This window comes from Myotis lucifugus, unplaced genomic scaffold (assembly GCF_000147115.1).
Source record: "Myotis lucifugus unplaced genomic scaffold, Myoluc2.0 scaffold_88, whole genome shotgun sequence".
NCBI classification, from domain to species: domain Eukaryota; kingdom Metazoa; phylum Chordata; class Mammalia; order Chiroptera; family Vespertilionidae; genus Myotis; species Myotis lucifugus.
Genome location: NW_005871136.1, coordinates 4,386,718 through 4,406,103, shown reverse-complemented (window position 1 = coordinate 4,406,103; position 19,386 = coordinate 4,386,718). Strand labels below are relative to the sequence as shown.

The 19,386-nt window shown below is 51.9% G+C and overlaps 1 protein-coding gene across 1 annotated transcript in view; it reads left to right on the top strand.

Annotated features, from left to right (window-relative positions):
- FA2H (fatty acid 2-hydroxylase) overlaps nucleotides 1–19,386 on the top strand; it is a 39,308-nt gene that overhangs the window by 5,766 nt on the left and 14,156 nt on the right. Inside the window, exon 2 of the mRNA XM_006091226.3 lies at nucleotides 15,198–15,290. Within this exon, the coding sequence (XP_006091288.1) occupies nucleotides 15,198–15,290 (93 nt within the window). The remainder of the gene's footprint in view (nucleotides 1–15,197; nucleotides 15,291–19,386) is intronic.

Below are 19,386 nucleotides of genomic sequence, written 5' to 3'. Positions count from 1 at the left end.
TCTAATGTACAGCCAAGGTTGAGAACCACTGACTTACAAATGGGTAACAAGCACCCTGTTCCTCTGAAACCTACTCTGGTGCTGAAAGCGCCCTTAGCAGGGTCATCAGGACCTTCACCTCACTAAACCTGGTAGTCAGTTCTCACCTTTTCTCACCTGGCCTGGCAGCAGCTCTTGGCATGGTGGTCACTCCTTGATATACTTGCCTCACTTGGCTCCTGGACACCACACCCTTTTGGTTTTGTGCCCGCACTAGTTTTCTATCGCTGCTCTAACAAATTACCACAAACTCAGTGGCTTAACCCAAATGTGTTGTCTTCCAGTTCTGGAGGTCAGAAGTCAAAAATGAGTTGGTAGGGCAGCCTTCCTTCTGGAGACGCTGGGGAAGAATCTGTGTTCTTGCCTTTCCCAGCTTTGAGAGGCTGCCCATTTTCCTTGGCTCATGGCCCCAGCCAGCAGTCGCATCACTGTGACCTCTGCTCTCCGGCTCTGACTGTCCTGCCTCCATCTTTCAGTTTTAAGGACCTTCGTGGGTACACTGAGCCCACCCAGATAATCCAGGATAATCTCCCCATCTCAAGGTCCTTACCTTAATCACGCCTGCAAAGTCTCTTTTCCTATCTATGTGAAAGGCAACATATTCCCAGGTCCCAGGGACTGAGACACAGACTTTGGCGGGGTGCATCATTCCACCTACCTCACGGCCGATACTCCTGCTCACTACTCCTCAGTCGCCATCACTACTTTCTCTTGCTCTTCATTTCTAAGAAAAGTGCACAACGCTGAGATGGAAGCACATGGCGTATGCTCTGCTGTACAGCTTCTTTCACTTGATACTATGGGAGATTCTGTGGTTTCTTTACTCTTGACAGAAACAGTCTCCGTTGCCTGTTCTGTCGTAGATAATTCACAGGCTATAGAAGGGAGAAATGGGGATAACTGGGAAGAGCAGAGCCCATGGATTGGACAGACCACATGCTGACCTTCGTGAGCCTTTTTAGTCTTCCCTCCAGGACATCTCTCCATTCCTACCCTAGTTTGGCCAGAGCACCATTATGCTCATTGTGGCAGCAATCCCTTAGGTAGGTCTCCTCCTGCCAATGCCTCCTGCACCCCACTGCCTGTGAACTTTTCTAGAGAACTTGGTTATGTTACTGCAGTACTCCTAAGTCTTCAATGGCTCCCCATTGCCACATCCTGTAAGTTGAGTTGAAATGCTATTTCTTCCACAGATCCCTGCCTTACCTCTCCACCTAGAACTGGTTTTTCTCCTTCTCCCAAATTCTCATAGCACTTTACCTGTACGCACCATTATAGCGTTCATAATGTTCTTCCTCATTTATTGTATTTTCACTATGTGTCTTATCTTCTCTATTAACATAAATTCTCGAAAGACTAGAATTGTCTGATTCATCTGGGTTTCTCTAGGACACACTAGCACACTGGTGCATGCCAACAGGAACTAATAAATGTTTGAATAAAAGAATTAATGGGCTGCTTGGAAAACTGAGTTGTGTGCATGACTGAAAAGGAAAGCGGTAATATTGGCACACACAAGATACTTCAAGAAGTAAAATATAAAAGTATCTAGTTCCTTCTTCGTTAAAAGGGGTGGGAGTTGATGGAAAGGATGGGAGGCCGTCAATCGAGTCACTCATTTTTGCCTTTGCCCTTAGTTATTTGCCGTCAGAGAGAGAGTTGGCAAAACATCTTCCACACCAGGCTGCTGCAGTTTACTCCTGCCCGTGGTGAAGGGGAGAAGTGAAGTTAACCAAAGAAAATACCAATTGAGAGCCCTCATTGCTCTCAGAGCTGTGACCAGTCCCCTTTGGCTGTCCGCGGCTGGATGCAAAGGCAGGAGCCGGGTTGCCTGACTTCCTGCTCTCTTTACTCCTTCCTGTGTCTTTTCATGCGAATCTCTCTACAGCATGTAGTCTTAGAACAGACCAACCTTCTCCAATTGCCACTCATCTAAGATGGGCAGAGGCTTCTAATGTCCGTTCTCCCCACCTGCTCTTGCTCACCAATGGAAAAAGAGCTTGGTCAGAAAAATAAAATTGGAGAACAACAAACTTGATGCTAGCAATACTTAGAAAGTTTAGCATTGAGAAATAGAAACCTCAGACTCGGTATGTTTTGTCATGAAGCATTGCCCCAAAACATACTTATCCAAGTACTTAGTTTTCTTACCTTGATAGTATATTGCCAGGTATTTAAGTAGCAGTACCAGATAAGCAAATTAGGGAGAATTCGTTTTAATATATATTTGAACACCAATGCATAAAGAATGTCTTAAAGTCCTGTTATAGGAAAACTGATAGCCAGAAATCCTGTTGATGCAAATCCATGTGACTACACACTTAGAGTGAATTACACAGTCTATACAAACTTGATTGATAATTGCCTAAGTGAATTAGTCGTAATTTCTCCTTTAAAAGGAATAGAATTTAAAAGGAGTAGAATTCTAGTTCTCTACATTTTTCTGTGGACAGTAGAACCTTATTTTAAAGTGGAAAAGTTGTTTTATTAATGTTTAATATGTATACATTGCTTATTATTGCATGATGCTCAGATTTCCCATTGGAAAATGGAATCAGTGAATGTAGGGATCTCTAGGAATGGCTAGTTTTAGTTTTATAGATTCCAAATGTTAATAGTCCATAATAACTACTTAGTCACTAATAAATAGTCTTATGTAATAATCAAAGTCTATGAAATGGGCATCATTTATCCACAAAGATTAAAGGAAGACCTCAAATTTAAAGTCAATTCAAGGCCCAACTTTGAGACTGGCTGCCACAGAGGAATGGGCTGATTAAATACAGCTTCCATGATCCTGTATCCATCACTGTAAACCAGGGAAAAGGCCAGACCAACTTGATTTAGTGCAGTGATGGCGAACCTATGACGCGCATGTCAGAGGTGACACCCGAACTCATTTTTTTGGTTGATTTTTCTTTGTTAAATGGCATTTAAATATATAAAATAAATATCAAAAATATAAATCTTTGTTTAACTATGGTTGCAAAGATAAAAAAATTTCTATATGTGACACGGCACCAGAGTTAAGTTAGGGTTTTTCAAAATGCTGACACGCCGAGCTCAAAAGGTTCGCCATCACTGATTTAGTGCTTGCTTTCTCTTGTCCCAGGCAGGACCCTTTGGAGGGCCACATGTAATGACTTGTGTGGGTTGGAGACAGGGTGCCATAATATATTCAGTTGTTCCTTGAACCTAAGTGGTAAAGTCCTTGGTCACAAAGCGTTTCTCTCTGGAATAACGCATCCTCATTGGGTGGCTCTGGTCCTGGAGGCTGGTGTCCCTGGGTCATTCACATCATTGATGTCATTCACACTGGCTCCTTCTTTTCCTCTCTGCTTGCCCACACCAGATTGTGTCCTCAGTGATGTCCCTGACCTGTGGCCATGTCAGAGAGGCTCTGACCACCCGGAAGGACACTTGTCCTGGGTTTGTTCAAGGACATCATTCCCTGGAGCTAATGCTTATTACAGTGACAAGTATAAACATGGGGTTGAATGAGGATCAAACATAGGGATAGGCCAGGGGTGGGGAACCTTTGTTCTGCCAAGGACCATTTGGATATTTATAACATCATTCGCTTAATATAATTCACTGAATATAAATTTATGTGGCTATGAAATAAAGCTCCTAGATTTATTGAATTTTGAGTCCTGCCTGCGGTTGCCTTGGCAGGGCCAGACCGAATGATTTCGTGGGCTGGACATTCCCAACCCCTGCTTTTGGCAATAGCTCACAGGAGACACCAGTTTTAGGGCTAACTGTGTAGACTTGGCTAGTTTAAGGAATGGGCAATGGGTGTGGAAGTTTGTCAGGTTAAATAAGAGTAGAAAAAAAGCCACAGGCTTAGAGTCCAGCCGTCTTGTCTTCTAGAACTAACCATGCACTGAGGCCAGCCAGTCAACCACTATGAGCAGAAACATCCCCAACTATTTCTTTTTCAATCCTCACCTGATGATTTTTAAATTTTTATTGCTTTGTCAGAGAGAGAGAGGGGTTGGGGGGGGACATCAATGTTAGAGAGAAACCTCGATCGGTTGCCTCCCGTACATGCCTTGACTGGGGATTGAACCCACAACCTAGGTATGTGCCCTGACTGGGAATCAAACCTGTCACATTTCGTTGTACAGATGGCACTCCAACCAACTGAGCCATTGGCCCGGGCTCCATCCTCAACTATTAATGGGAAAAAATTCCATGTCTTGGTAGGGGGCGGGGGAATTGATTGAATCCATGTTTCTGAATCAGTATTAGTAGGTGTAGGACAGGTTGTCTTTGTTGTTGTTATTGTTTTTGTTATTGTCCAGTGACTTATATTGTTTTTGACTATATAGTCATTTGTCATTTTGTAAACAATGATGAGAACAATTATTTTTCTTTTTTAAGTTATGAGAGTATAAAAGAAAAATTTAGGAATACTGTTTCTGGAATAGTGGCATATGAGGCCATTTGTAAATCAATGGTCTTGTTTTTCCTTTAAAGAACAGCAAAATACAGTATTTTGAGGGTAATTCTTCCAAATTGGAGTGTTACGTGATCGATCTGAAATGTGTTTTATTATGAAGGCTGGGTCAGGGAAGAGACCATCTATTTCAGGTGGCTTAAGTCTTTTCCTGTGGATAGCACATTCCATAAGCCTACCTGTGGTGCCTTGAGGTCTAAGTCCTGAGAGACCACCATCTGGAAGTGCCCCATCGATTCTACAAAAGGATCAATCCTGAGGAACTTGTTTCCTGCATGCTGCGGGGGCTGCTCATTAGCATTGAAACTCTGGTCCCACCCCTCCTACCACTGCATTGCCAGGTGGGACTGGAAGGCAGGACCCAGGAGGTGAGCCCCAGAGAGCTCCCCGTGTCCACCAGACCAAGCCCAGGTCACGCCCCCAACCCGGGGCTCCCAGATGGGATTGACCCCTCAGGCTGCTCCAAATCCCAGAGTCAGGCATTCATTGGAAAAAAAGCCATGTATACCCTTGGCCCTTGGTGGCCTCCTGGAAATGGTGCCCTCCTGTGAGGTTAGACTCAGCAGTGGTTCTCAACCTTCCTAATGCCGCGACCCTTTCATACAGTTCCTCATGTTGTGGTGACCCCCAATTTCATTGTTACAAATTGAACATAATTAAAGCATAGTGATTAATCACAAAAACAATATGTAATTATATGTGTGTTTTCCGATGGTCTTAGGCGACCCCTGTGAAAGGGTCGTTCCACCCCCAAAGGGGTCGCAACCCACAGGTTGAGAACCGCTGGGTTAGAGGCTGGCGAGGAATGGCCGGTCCATGGCAGGATCTGAGAGAGAATCACATCAACAGTCTGAAACCCTGTGGGCGCACTCTGGCGAGTTTTGAGTAATAATGTATTTTCAGTCCACCGGCCCCCTTTTCTGATGTCCGGGATCTCCCACCTCTGCTGGCTTCTACTTCTGGTGACAAGGTTGCTGGTGATGTCATCCAGGGGGGCTCATTTCATGAGTCGAAGCAACGTCAGTTCCAAGGCAAACCGGGGTCAGGGCCCCAAAACTGACCTTTTTGTCCCGCTCCCGCATCCCCTGGGTGGGAGAAGGTGGTCACGCTTTGCCTTTCTTCTTCCTGCCGTGAGTACTGGATGGAGGCTGGCAGAGCTAGTAGCCTTGTAGCGACGGTGGGCAGGCGAGGAGTGGCTGTGCTTTGGGGACTCTGTGGCTTGTCAGTTGCCGCATATGGCTTTTGTCTTTTTGTTTTGTTTTTTGTGCACAGGGTTTATTTTAAATGTTGTAAGGATAGATAGGCCAGTGGTCGGCAAACTGCGGCTCAGCAAAGCACGGCTCGTGAGCCACATGCGGCTCTTTGGCCCCTTGAGTGTGGCTCTTCACAAAATACCGACTTCTGCGCATGGGCCACGAAGTTTCCAATCGCACTGTACATGCGCTCCCGCACGTGGTATTTTGTGGAAGAGCTACACTCAAGGGGCCAAAGAGCCGCATGTGGCTCACGAGCCGCGGTTTGCCGACCACGGGGATAGGCCACAGGACCTGGCTGGGCCTGGCTTCTGATTTGGACCTCGTCAGGCAGAGGGCGGCTTATTGGAAACGGAAGCAAGCAGCTCCTGCTGTCTTCATTGAACCCCAAATTCCTGGCTGCGGAAAACAGCCAGCTCTGAGGAGTTTGCTCCGTGGGGGCCTCAGAGGTGGGCTTCACACAGAGGCTTCTGGCCAAGGAAGGTTCTAGGGGCAGCTCTGGCTCCAGCACCATCCTCTTCCTGCTCCTTCCCACCTGCCCAGGTCCTGTGCCACCCAGGCGTCCGGGACACCCAGGGTCCCCACCTTCCTCTGGGCCACCATGGGCTGGGGGCAGCTGGACACGGGGCCTGGGGCCCCATCTCATTTCAGAAAAGGGGTTTTCAGGCCAAACCCAGGCTTCGGCATAAAAGGCCATCTGTCCATCCCTTGGTGCCCAGCCCTGGCTCTCCCAAACAACATTCCTTTATGCTGGCTCCCCCGCCCCCCGCAGCCCCCGCCCCCCAGCACACTGCCTCCTTTCACCGCCTCTGTGGTCCGCTTGTTTGTTTGCCTTGCAGAGTGCAGGCTCTCTGTTGTTCTTCTCTTTTCTCTCCCCCTCATGTACCCTCCAAGCGAGCCCTCTGTGGGGACACAGGGTGTGGGCCCTGGAGGGGGGCTGGGGTTGAAGGCAGAGTCCAGGCCTGGGGCTTGGAGTACCTGGTGGTCCTCCAGAGGGGGCGGCGGAGGGCGCAGGAGGTCTCAGCGGGGACAGCACTGGAAGGCGCTTCCTGTCTGGCTCTCCCAGCCATCATCTGAGAGTCCTTGAATCAGTGACTTGGTCCCCCGTGCCTCAGTTTCCCCATCTGTGGAACCCCCTTGGGGAGAATTGTGTTGATATCAATGAGATGCCAGGGTGGTCATGACACTCACCAGGGAGGTGGCACTTTGTCCCAGGAGCCACATGGCTGGAGCCAGAGGGTACAAAGTAAGCCAGGAGGCTAAAGAGGGCTGCGGTTTGCCTGACCCCCCCCCCCCAGTTCAGCCTGCCTCCCTCCCACATGGGGACAACTGGGGAGGGACTTCTCAGGCCCTGCAGGAGGGGGGCAAGGCCACCTTGGCTCCAGGACAGGAGACAGTGGGCTGGGGAGGGGGATCCTGGATACCCCCTTCAGGAGCTGCCTCTGCAGGCCTGGTAGGATGGCTGTGCTGATGAGCAGGCCCCAGTCTCTGACACCCCTCAGCCTCCGAGGGGAGGAAATCCTGTCTCCACGTCTCCCTGGACGCCTCCCGTGGCTGAATTCCTTCTCCCGCTGCGGCCCTGTCTTAATCCCAGGGAGACTGGGTCAGGCCTGGGTTCGTTTGTAGGGCTGCCATAACAGAGAGCCCCAAATTGGGTAGCTTAGGCATCAGAAATGTGTGTCACTGTCTGGAGGTGAGAAGTCTGAGACGAAGGTGTGGACAGGGCTGGTTCCTCTGGGCTGCGAACCAGGATCTCTTCCAGGCCTCTCCCCTCCCTCCCGCCTCCTCGGGCCGCTCTGCTAGAAATCCCTGGCGTTTCTTGGCTTGTAGCTGCATCACCAACCTCTGCCTTCATCTTCACATGCCTTCTCTGTGTGTCTGTGTCTACATGTCCCCTTTTTATACAGACACCAGTCACACTGGGTTAGGGCCCATCCTCATGACCTCGTCTAACCAATTACATCGGCAATGACCCTATTTCCAAACGAGGTCCCGGCATGAGGTACGGGGGCTAGGACTTCCACAGATGGATTTGGAGGGGAGGCCTCTACACTGGGAAGTGAGACCCTGGAAGTAACTTCTTCGGAACATGGCCTGCGTCTCCACTGCGATTCCTTCCCCTTCGTGGATTTTGTCTCCTTTCCGGACACCCCAAGGGGACGAGACCCAGTAAAACCGGCAGCCGCCACCCACTTCTGCTCCCTGACCCCCCTGCTTGTCTTGAAGCCAATCCTCTCTGTTAGACTGGAGGGAGGAGGAGGCCTGGGGTCCCCCTTCATTGGACCTTGCTGGGGCTCTGGTCCCCCTGGTACCGGCCTGTCACCCCCCCACCCTCACCCCCCAAGCGTCTGGGTACAGCTGACCCTGCACCTGGTTGGCCCATGTGGGTGCAGTCTGGGATTCCATCTTTGTTTCTCTGTACCAACATCTCTAGAGAAAAGTACTCTATGGTTTTGTTTGGTTTTGTTTCTTGATTGCCTCATGCGTTAAGGAAAATGAATGTGAGCATCGTTCCTTGTGGAGATGAAGACTATGCCTACATGTTTGCTATGCAAACAAAATGGGTCCATATTAGGCACCACACCCCACCTGCCTCACTCATTGGTGTCACCCGCCCAACCTCTGGGGACAGTGCAGGAACTTGGGGTGCCCCTGCCAGAGAGAAGCACCTTCTCGTTCCAAGAGGGAGATCCTCAGGGCGCGCAGCATGTTGGTAATGGAGCTTGGCTGGAAGCTTTGTCCTGAACTGCAGCGTCTAAGACTAGACCCTGACCTTGGACTCTTCCCCTGAGCGACAGGAGTGTTCCATGGACTGGCTGGACCTCAGGGAGCCGGCGGGGAACAGCTCCTGGGTGCTCTGAGTTTGGGTGTGAGGGTGCTGAACGCAGTGTGAGAGAGGCGTGCGGGGGCCGGAGCCAGGAGAAGGGGCGGTGGTGTTAGCAGAGCCATCTCCACGAGAGGAGAGCAGGGGCTTGGCTCATCTGAGAGGAAATAATACCATGTGACCAGCCAGGCGCTGGCATTGTGCAGGGAGAAGCCACAGTTGGCCTTCCTGTCTCTCTGGCTTGTCTCCCTGCGGCTTGGGCTGTGGCTGGGGTGGGGTTGGGGGTACCTTACGGAGATCAACATGCCTTCCTCGCTGCCCCACCCCGTGGTCCAGCATGTCTGGTGGTTCTCAGTGCTGAATGGGCAGCGCCTGCTTCCCAACCTCCCTCTCTCTCCTGGCACACGCAGGCATCGGCAGCTCTCCTCCTGCCTGTCCTGCCCACACTTTGGGGGCCTCTCCGGGGCTGGGTCCCCAGAGGTTAAACAGGCCACCATCTGCTCCTTAATGATAATTCAGCAAGTATTTGAGTGCTGATCTTGTGCAGCTCCTGGGGACCTCACAGCGGGGCCTCTACCCTCATGGAGCTGCTATTCCAGCTTGGGAGACACTCCCAGGGAAATGTGTAAGATGCTTTCAGCCTGAGCGCTCTCCTCCTAGACTCACCACAGTCCTCCCAAACGGCTTCAGGCCAGACCACACAAGGGCTCCTAGCCAAGTCCCAGCCTTCCTTCCCAGAGTGTTGGGGCCAGAGGGGCCAGGGCGAGGAGGGGTCTTCATCTCTGTTTTTTTGCTGTTTTTGTTTTTGTTTTGTTTTTTTGCCCCAGAACAGGCTTCTGTCCCTCATGTGGACCCTCTAAGAAAACTGCCACCTGACACAGGTGGGTTGGACACCCCACCTGCAGCCACACCCATGAACACTTGGGCTGGCCATTCTTGTGAGAGCCAGTGTGTCTGACCGCAGAATTATTCACTTCCCTTACCATGTGAGATTATTCATCTGAAGGCATCACCCGGATTGATTCTCAAATACTGGAAAAGAGCACACGTCGTCTTCGCTTTCTGATGCTTTCTGGGTTTTAAAGCTCCCTGTGGCTTGCTTCCAGGGTCAGGAGAGTCTTTTAAATAATGCATTGTGGAAGTTTCCAAGAAACTTTTTTCCAAGTTTAAAGTTGGAGTAGTACCCTGGTTCCCAGGAATGACCTTTACACACGTCTGATTCATGCATGGTGTTTGCTTGTGGAATTCAAGGGTGAGCCTGGCTCAACCTTAAAATAAACACTGGGGTGTAGAAGCCTGGAAAACGTGGCCCAGATCCTGCGACTCCCAGGAGGACTTGGCTCCTGAGACTCCAGGTTCAGGGAAGAGCAGCCCCTGAGTGGGAATGGGAGACCTTCTCCAGGAGGGCCTTTGTCCCGTCTGCACGGGGGGAAGGTGGTTGGGCCTTTTGAAAGCTCACAACTAGACGCAAGAAAAATAGTCAATGGAAGATGCGTCAGAGGACACTTCCTGGTACCTGAAGGCAGTTCTGCTAGTGGCAGGGCCGGCGTGCTGCTTGCTCTGGCTCTCCTTGAAGTCTCCTCCTGCATTGGAGGTGTGTGCAATCATGTGACGAACAGCCTGGGCTTCTGCCAGGGCGGGGTGTAGTCCCCATGAGGCCACCCCAAAAGCACCTTGTTTATATGGTCAGTCTGGGGATTTATTTGCCAAAAGGCTGTCACCCATGACATTACTGCCTGGTGGCTCTAGGACTTTTAAATTGTGATTAAACCGGGGCAGCAGCAGGAGGGAGGAGAAGGACGGGAGAAAGTGACCCCGACTTGCCTCTCTTCCTCCCCTCTGTTCCTCGGTGGGCAGCGCCCCAGTGGTGTTGATCCACAAATACACAAAAATGTTTGCATGAGAATGTTTACTTGCACATGGTTAATTACAGAGGGGAAATGAAACAGTCTAAGTGTTCATCAGTAGGGGATTGGTGTCCAGTTGGCAAAGCTCAGTGGTTAACTTCTGGACCAGGAGGTCACAGTTTGATTCCCAGGCAGGGCACATGCCTAGGTTTCAGGCTCGATCCCCAGTTGGGGGCGTGCAGGAGGCAGCCGATTAATGATTCTCTCTCATCATTAATGTTTCTCTCTCTCTCTCCCTCTCCCTTCCTCTCTGAAATAAATGAACAATATTTAAAAAAAAAAGATTTTTAAAAAGAAAGTGACAACTATCTTGAGAGCATCCCTGACTGCTCTGATGGCAGCCTTCGAGCCGCTCCCCGTCCTCCAGGGCTCTCACATCACCTGGAAACTTTCCAGTTGAAGGAAAAAACCTCAAAAGTATTGTTTCCATCTTTTAGCCAACATCTCTCTGCTAAGCTGGACTTTTAGTCATTTTTAAAGTAAAACCTTAGAACTGGAACAAAGGGAACGTTTGATCTACTTTCTGTTACCCCTAGATTAGAGATGAAAGATAAGCCAGAGGATTCCAACCACCTGGAACCAAAAATAAACAATTATGTACAGCTCATAGTCACAAAAGAAAATGTTAGAGTGTAATTCTTTTACATTGATATTTTTAAGTAGAATCTTTTTTTTAAAAAATGTCAATGTAGAGTTGCCAACTGCCCTTCCTTGGGAAGGACCAACTTTTACTCTGAAAGTATGCGTTTCCTACCTATTTGGTATTAAAATTTCCTTTTATTTTTTTTAATCCTCACCCTAAGACATTTTTCATTGATATTGAGAGAGAGAGACAGACAGACAGACAGACATCAACCAGTTGCTTCCTATACACCCCCCAACCAGGGATCGAACCCAAAACTTAGTTATGTGCCCTGACCACAAATCAAACCCACAACCTTTCATTGTACAGGACAGCCCTCCAGCCAAACGAGCCACACTGGCCAGGGTGAAATTTCCTCTCTTTTATGAAATGCTGCTGATGGTAATTGGGAAATATTTTTATTTGGCAAAATAAAATGCCTGCAATTGCATATCAGTCTAACGTACTTTTCGTCCTGCTCGTGCCTGTTCTGGGGACTCGGCCAAAGGGCACTGAGAATATATGGCCCAAATTATTGGAATTTTGACCCTTGTTCCTGGACACTGTCCTCTCCAGCCCAGAGGGATGTTCTAAGTCGGCGTGTTCAGTATCCTGGGCCACCACTCTCCTCTAAGCAAACGCGCCCACCCATTTGTTTTCTATTTCCAAGAAGGACCAAGCCCCAGCCGCCCAACCCACAGCACTGCAGGAGCCGCTGGCTATCTTCAAAGGTCTAGCACTGAAACATGGTCCGCTCAGGGAAAAATGAATGGAGCATTTCATAGCATCAGGAGCCCCTTCTAGGCACCTGGGAAAAGGACACAGTAGTTTCCCACCCTATTGGAATCTAATGCCATTGGACAAACAGGATAACTACCCAACTATCCAAAGACGACAAGAGGCAGGAAATCATAAACACCAACTGTCGCCATGAGACACATGGAGAGTATGGTTTTCTGAAAGTTGGAAAATAAAGAGATGTGTCTGGCCAGCATGGTTAGGGAAGAAGCGCACAGTGGTCGAAAGAATATTCTGGAGTCTAACCTCTCACTAGCTATGGCACTGCCCCAGGCGTAGGTCTCCTTGTCTGTCAAGGGTAATAATCTTGCCTCCTTCAGACAGTTGTTCTGAAGATTAAAGGGCTGGACGCGGAGTAAGCATCCGGGAATATTGGGGATGTGCCCAAAACCGCTGTCATCATCCTGGACAGGGTGACATTTGAGAAGGGCAATGCAAGGCATGTTTAGAAGGTGGAAAACCTTTGCTGCTGGCTAGAGGGAAACGATGCGGTTAATCCTAAGGCTTAACAGGAGAAGCGTTTGGAAATGCAGGGGAAAGACTTTACATAGAGGAGGCTACAGGGAGCCGGGCTTCCTGTCCCTGCAAACCCCCCCTTGCTGATCCCATTTTTCAGGCTTTCTCTGCTTCCCAGGGGCCACTGCCTCCTGTTCATCACCATCCGGGTGTCCCAATCTTCCTCGCACATCTTTTGTGGCCCTCCAGGGAGCAGGCCCTCCGGGGGCCCACAGCTCTCCACAGCACACCAGCAGCAGCCGTCCATGAAATAAGCTTCAGCTGGCCATGTACTAAGAGGGCCAATGGGAGCTCAGTTCCCATGGCCTGAAATGTGGTCTTCCATGCAAGGGAGGCGCGAGCCCATCTAGCACTGGTCCCATCACACCCGCTGGTCACGCCCACTTTGGAAGAGGAACGTGGACCACCCACTATGCCTAGAGACCCTGGTATGTCCTAACAGAGTCTTGGGGAAAAACAGATGGCAGAGGGTGGGGGTCTCGGCTGCCCACAAATATGTACAGTCCTGCAGATGAAGGAGAAAGCGCCTGTGTGGTCCTAGAGCAGTGGTTCTCAACCTTCCCAATGCCTCAACCCTTTAATACAGTTCCTCATGTTGTGGTGACCCCCAGCCATAAAATTATTTTCGTTGCTACTTCATAACTGTAATTTTGCTGCTGTTATGAATCGTAATGTAAATATCTGATATGCAGGATGTATTTTCATTGTTTCAAATTGAACATAATTAAAGCCTAGTGATTAATCACAAAAACAATATGTAATTATATATGTGTTTTCTGATGGTCTTAGGCGACCCCTGTGAAAGGGTCGTTCGACCCCCAAAGGGGTCTCGACCCACAGGTTGAGAACCGCTGTCCTAGAGGGAAAGACCCAGGAGTGGTCCCTGGAAACCCGAGGCCGCCAGCCGAGCCAAGAACTAATGCTCTCAGATAACAGTCCAGACTGGAGGGAGCGGATGAGTGGGCTGCAAGGATGGGAGCTGTGCCCCGTGCCAGAGGCGACCACCTTTTCTGCTGCTTCCAGGGATTTGTTTAGGTGGATGTACCCCAAACAGCTCTGTGTCTGCCACTCAGGGGTGTCTGGAAAGTGTAGCACAGACAAAACCATGAAAAGATAAGGCACATGAGAACCCCTTCCCTGCAGGCCCCAAAGTGAGCCTTCTGTCTTGTTGAGATGGTGGAGTTGCAGTAAGTGGGGTTGTGGGCACAGAAGGGTTGGATCACCCAACTTAAGAAAGGGGAAAATAACTATTCAGAAGGGAAGGAGAATCAAGAACTCAGTGATCGGGGGCACCCTGGGGTATTCTGAGGGTGGGACAGAACTAGAAGTGGCAGGATTATTATATGACATTTATTTTGGATGCTGAGGGAGTTTCATTGTAAGATATGCTATAAAGTTCATTCTTCTTTGTCCTTAAGAGATCATCAGAGGTACTTTTTTTAAAGAATGCAGGTATTAGCACGGGGACACAGATGAAAAATACTGAGATAGCCCTGGCCAATGTTGCAAAGTGGTTAGAGCGTCATCCCAAGAACTGAAGGGTCTCAGTTTGATTCCTGGTCAGGGGCACGTACCTGGGTTGCAGGTCCACTCCCTGCCCCTGATTGGGGCATGCTCAGGAGGCAACCAGTCGATGTGTCTTTCTCACATTGATGTCTCTCTCTCTCTCTCTCCCTCTCTCTCTTTCTCTCTCTCTCTCTTTTCCTCCCTCCCTACTACTCTCTGAAAAGCAATGAAAAAAATATTCTCAGGTGAGGATTAAAAATAAAAATAATACCAGACCAAGGCAAGGCCATGCAAGCTGCCTTGATTTGGGTTACTGATGAGTTTCCCCAGAAAATGCCAGTATCACTGTCACCATCAGGTTCTCTTGGTTCATCTGGAAGCAAAAATGTAAGAATCATGACAATAGACACCCCACTGGCTGCTCCTGGGTTCTTGCCAATATTCAGCTTCCAGGGCCTCGTCCGTGGCCACCCGCACCACGGTGTCCTTCAGTCACTGGGACTCAGAGGGCAGGCCCCCGGCAAATGGTCTCCCCGCCCTTCCTGCGACGAAGCATGAGTTTTAGCTACGTGCCAGCCTGCCCTCTCCAGCCTCACCCGGTGACATCAGAGCCAGCTGGGACCGTGTGATTTTCCTAGCGCATTCTGTTACCTTCTGACTTTGCCTCTTCGCCGCTGTGATTTAACCTTGAGCCCATTTGGGCACTCCTCTGCCAGTTTCACCGTGTGTGGCCACTGACCCACACATGGGAGTTCCTGGAGGGACCGTCTCCCTCGCTCTCGGCTGCCCCTCCTTCCTGTGGGCACATGGACCTAGCTGGCCCAGCCTGTGACCCATGGGCTCTGTGGAATTGCCAGGGAGGGTAGTCACTGGGCGTGATTTCCTGTGACTCCCTCTGCCTGACACCTGCCACGGACAGGAGGGAGGCTGGCAGGGACCTCCTTGCCCAGAACACTCCCACTAATAGCTCATTTTCCTACAGTCTCTCTGCTGCTGCTCCCCACCCCCACCCCCCCCCCACCCCCGGATCTTTCTGCCTCTTGTTTTTGCAGAAATTATTTTTTCAAAGGAGAAGAAAAATGCAGAGAATAATACCACGCACATCATTGTCTACCCGTGTTCAAAATGTTCTCAATATCCTTGGTCTCCGTCCACCCTACCCCACCGTAGGCTCTCACCACTCCTGGCTGCCTGAACGTGGGGCCGCTGAGCTCTCTGCCCTCACCCACTGTGAGTCATCACCTAATCGCCGCGTCCCTCCTCTCTCCAGGGTTCCATGGAGAACGGGGCTGCAGTCTCTGCGGACACGCAGAAGACAGACCCAGCGATGGAGCCGAAGCTCAAAGTGGTAGACTGGGACAAGGTAACTGGCACAGGATGGGGTGGAATGGTGATCGGGGGCTCCCATGGCCGAGGAGAGGGTGTGTGGAGCCAAAGGCTGTAGTTATTTATGACGTTTGCCCAGAAAGATGAGGCTGGGAAGCAGATGCCCACTGCGTACAAGCATCGCCTGGGTAGCACGTGTGACCAAGGCTGTGACGGGTGCAGGAGAACTGTGCTCGAGGAGGTTTGTGCAGAGCCAAGCCCAAGCACCCGTGGGAGGGTCCCCATGGGTCCCTGACACCGAGAAGGGCACAGTGCAGGGTCGGCAGGCCCAGACAGCCAGCTTGACCAGTGCCCAGACAGAGCTGCCCAGGCACCAGCAATCACTCGCAAGGGTCACCGGGGGACCTGCTGGGGCAGCGGGGGCAGAGCGAACTACCTGCAGTGTCGTCTGCAGAGCCCGACACCAAAACCTCCCTTGGTGTTCAGAGGCCAGCATCTCGGGGGGGGGTTAGGCAGGCCCCCTTTGTTGGTCCCAGGTGGAAGGAACCTCTCCATGTGGGGGGGCAGGAGGAGAAGCAGCGTGGCCTGGGGGCCCTGGAGGGAACCAGATGTAGGAGCCATTTCCCTCCAGCCTAGGTCATAGGACTGACCCATTGTCATTTTGCCATTTCTTCCTGGAAAAGACACAAGTGGGTTATCCATACGTGTCCCTGCCTGTGTTGGACCCCAGGTGAGAGACAAGCAGGACAGGCCCCTGAGCCAGGCAGCTCACAATCTGGTGGGAGGACAGACCCTCCCCCACCCTGTCAACAGTTAGTACAAGTTGGGGAGTTTCGAGAAGCATGCCCAAGGGACACAGGTGAGCAGAGGAAAGGCGGGGCCTCCGGAAAGCTTACTGTTTGCCGGGCCCCTTCGGCCAGGGCTCCTGAGGCCCTGACTCCAGGAACTCGAGGATGGTGTCTGTCACAGGGGAATTGCACCGCCTTTGAGGGAGCCGTCAGCCCACAGCAAGGACATGCGTGTGTGCTCTGTGGGAAGGGCTGGGACAGGTTGTTCCATGCCCATCCCCTTCCAGGGGCCTGTAACCAAAAGGGAAAGAGAAGACCGGGGAGGAGAAGGCTAGCCGGACCGACAGCAGGCCCCCAGGGAGCTCGCCGGAACCTGGTGGGCTGGCTCTGAGCCCCAGGTTGGCCACAGGTGCTCAGTGCCCAGGCCAGGGCTGAGGCTGGGGGTCTTGCTACAAACGGCTGACTTCTCTGGAAGTTTGGGGACTCGGGGTGGTTCTGCGTGTGGGTAGGACGGAGGGGAAGACGGCCAGCTTGAATGGTACAGAGACCCCAAAGCTGTGGAGTCAGGACCTGGCTCTGGGAGGGAGGAGCTTCAGAGGGAGATGAGGAGGGTGGGGCCGAGGGCAGGACAGAGAAGGCGCTGCGGCTGTCAGCTCAGGGCTCAAGGCCAGGGGGCGGGACTAAAAGGAGCCATGAAGAGGGATCCTTGGCACCAGCATCTGTGGGCTTGGAAAGAAAATACTTACCGAGGGAACTGACCGGGGTTGGATAAGTATCCTGCTGCAGGGAAGGAGCCTCCCAGTCGACCTGGGCTGCAGGTCCAAGGCTGACCCCAGCCCCGTCACTGCATGGGGGTTTGGGTGGGTGGGGATCAAGGCCACCCAGGCCTGTTCCACCATCACCTGTGCCCCGACCTGAGCTCCTGAGCTGAGCGGATGAGGGGGCCTCCCCTCCCCCTCCTCCCCCAGGGCCCGGTCCTGGCTCCTTGCCAGCATGTTCAGACAGGTCACGCCTGACTCACCTTCCCCGCCTCTGTCATTCTTCCACACAACCTTCTGTCTTCCTCCCATCTGGGCTGAGAGAGGGGGGCAAGGGCTGGACCAAGAGAGAGTAAGGAGAACCACCCTAGCAAGGAGCTCCCAGTCCCCCCAAGAGACCCAGCTTGGGGAGCTGAGCTTCCCAGGAAGAGGGAACAGTGCTTTCCTTGCCTTTTTTTTTTTTTTTTTTTTTTTTTTTTACTCATCTACCTCTAGGGCAAAGGGATTTGCCAAAGTTAACCCTTCCTGTTTTGCATTCAAGGGGAGCGCCTCTGGGCACTGCTGAGGAAGGGAGCCTTGGGCTCCCATGACTACGCCTCCCCTAGGAGGTGGGACAGGGTGGGACAGGGTGGGCCATGCTGGAAAGAGCCAGGGGACCTGGGGTGCTGGGGCACAGGGAGGAGGTACAGCAGAAGGGCCAGGAAACCAGCCCAGGGGCCCCCCACCCTGCTTAGAGGTGTGGTATAGTCTGATTTTCAGGTTCTGCATAGAAGGTTATTGGAACCATTTCTTTTTTTAAAATATATTTTTTATTGATTTCAGAGAGGAAGGGAAAGGGAGAGAGAAAAAAAAAATCAATAATGAGAATCATTGACCGGCTGCCTCCTGCACACCCCCTACTGGGGATCGAGCCCACAACCTGGTGGGGAATCGAACCCTGATCTCCTGGTTCGTGGGTCGAAGCTGAACCACTGAGCCACATCAGTTGGGCTGTTAGAACCATTTCTAAGCCATCCCTCCGATCACTCAGGCAGGCAGGATCCAGGCTTCCTTGTGGGATGAGAATCCAGGTTCTAGCCCCTCACCCTGCACTACAGCCCACACGTCTCCCCGTTTTCCGGAGCCCAGCCTGCCTGGGGCTTGCCCGGTACAGGTGGCAGGAGCTTCCCACTGTTCCTGCTCTGGACACACCTGTCCCATTTGTCCACCCGCTCTTCTCACTGCCTCACTGTGTCGGGCGCAGAGCCCTCCCCTGGCAGCCTCCATCTGCCCACTTTGGGGGCCAGCTTTCTGATGCCAGATGAAACGGGTGTGATTTAAAGTGTTGGCAGAAGTCCCTGCGCCAATCCCTCTGGGCAGCAGAGTTGGGGCCGAATGAACATTTCTTTTACTGAGCTCTTACCGTGTGCCGGACACTGCAGGCCGAGCACTTTAAACTTACCATCCGGTTATCTAATTTAATCCTGAAGAGATAAGATCTTCAGATCCCGATTTAACAATGAGGAGGAGCTTCGGTCTCTTGCCCAAAGTCACTCTGCGGGTACATTTAGCACAGCCAGTGCTTGCGGCTGAGCCCCTCCCCTGCGGGTGCCCCTCCACGTGTCCTGCCCACCTTGAGGCCTGTGCTTGGGAGAGAGGGTGGCAGAGGGAGGGAGGAGGCTGAGCAGGTCCCCAGAGGGAGTTGTCTCCAAAGCTTTGCACATCCTCTTCCCCATCCCGCCCCTCAGGCTAAGCCAGACTCCAGCAGAACCCGCCCGCCCTCCACTGGGTGGAAACCGCTCTCTTCCCTTAAGAGACAGGTAGACTCATCAGGCCAGGTGTGTCACAGAGCAAAATGCAGCCGTGGGCTCTCAAAGTCCCCTTGCCATACGCGCGCGCGCACTCCTTAGCATCGGGCTGCTCCAGGTGTCCCCGGGGCCTGGCAGATGTTGATACTGGCCGCTTGGGTGAACCTTTTGGGACCCTCAGTTAAGTCACTTCTCTAGATCTGCACAAGGGCCCTCTTGGCCTGCCCACCTCTGGGCCCTGGCTCACCTCCCAGCATCACCCCTCCATGTCACCTTGGCCTCCTTTCTCCCCTTGACCTGCCCCAGAAGGATGCCCGTCTACCTGGCTGCCCGGAGGGATCCACAGCGACCTCCCCAAGACTGTCCTTGCTGGGCCAGGGTCTTGAGTTTTCTCCCTGTTTGCTCCCTGGCCTAGAGACCCTGGCCCCTCTGCCAAAGAGCTCAGGAGTGCTCATAAAACACCCACCCTCACCTCCCCCAGGGAGAAACCAGGCAGGAGGGCTGGGCACCGCTCTCTGGTCCTGCGAGGGCGGTGGACGGGGCAGGCTCAAGTCGGAGATGCCACTGGGTGACCATAGGCAGCTATGTTCTGTCTCTCCCTCAGCAAGTGGGAGGAAGTTATTCCCCTCCCTACAGTGTGGGGTTGTCAGGAGGACCCAGAAGGGTACACAGGGTATCAGAAAGCGAGCGGCCAGTGCAAGACCAGCCCACTTCTCTTTAGGATTGGGGCTGAGGGGGGGGGGGGGGGGCGAAGGGGGGCTTGGGGGGAAAAGTGGGGCGCAAACCCACTTGGCTGTTCT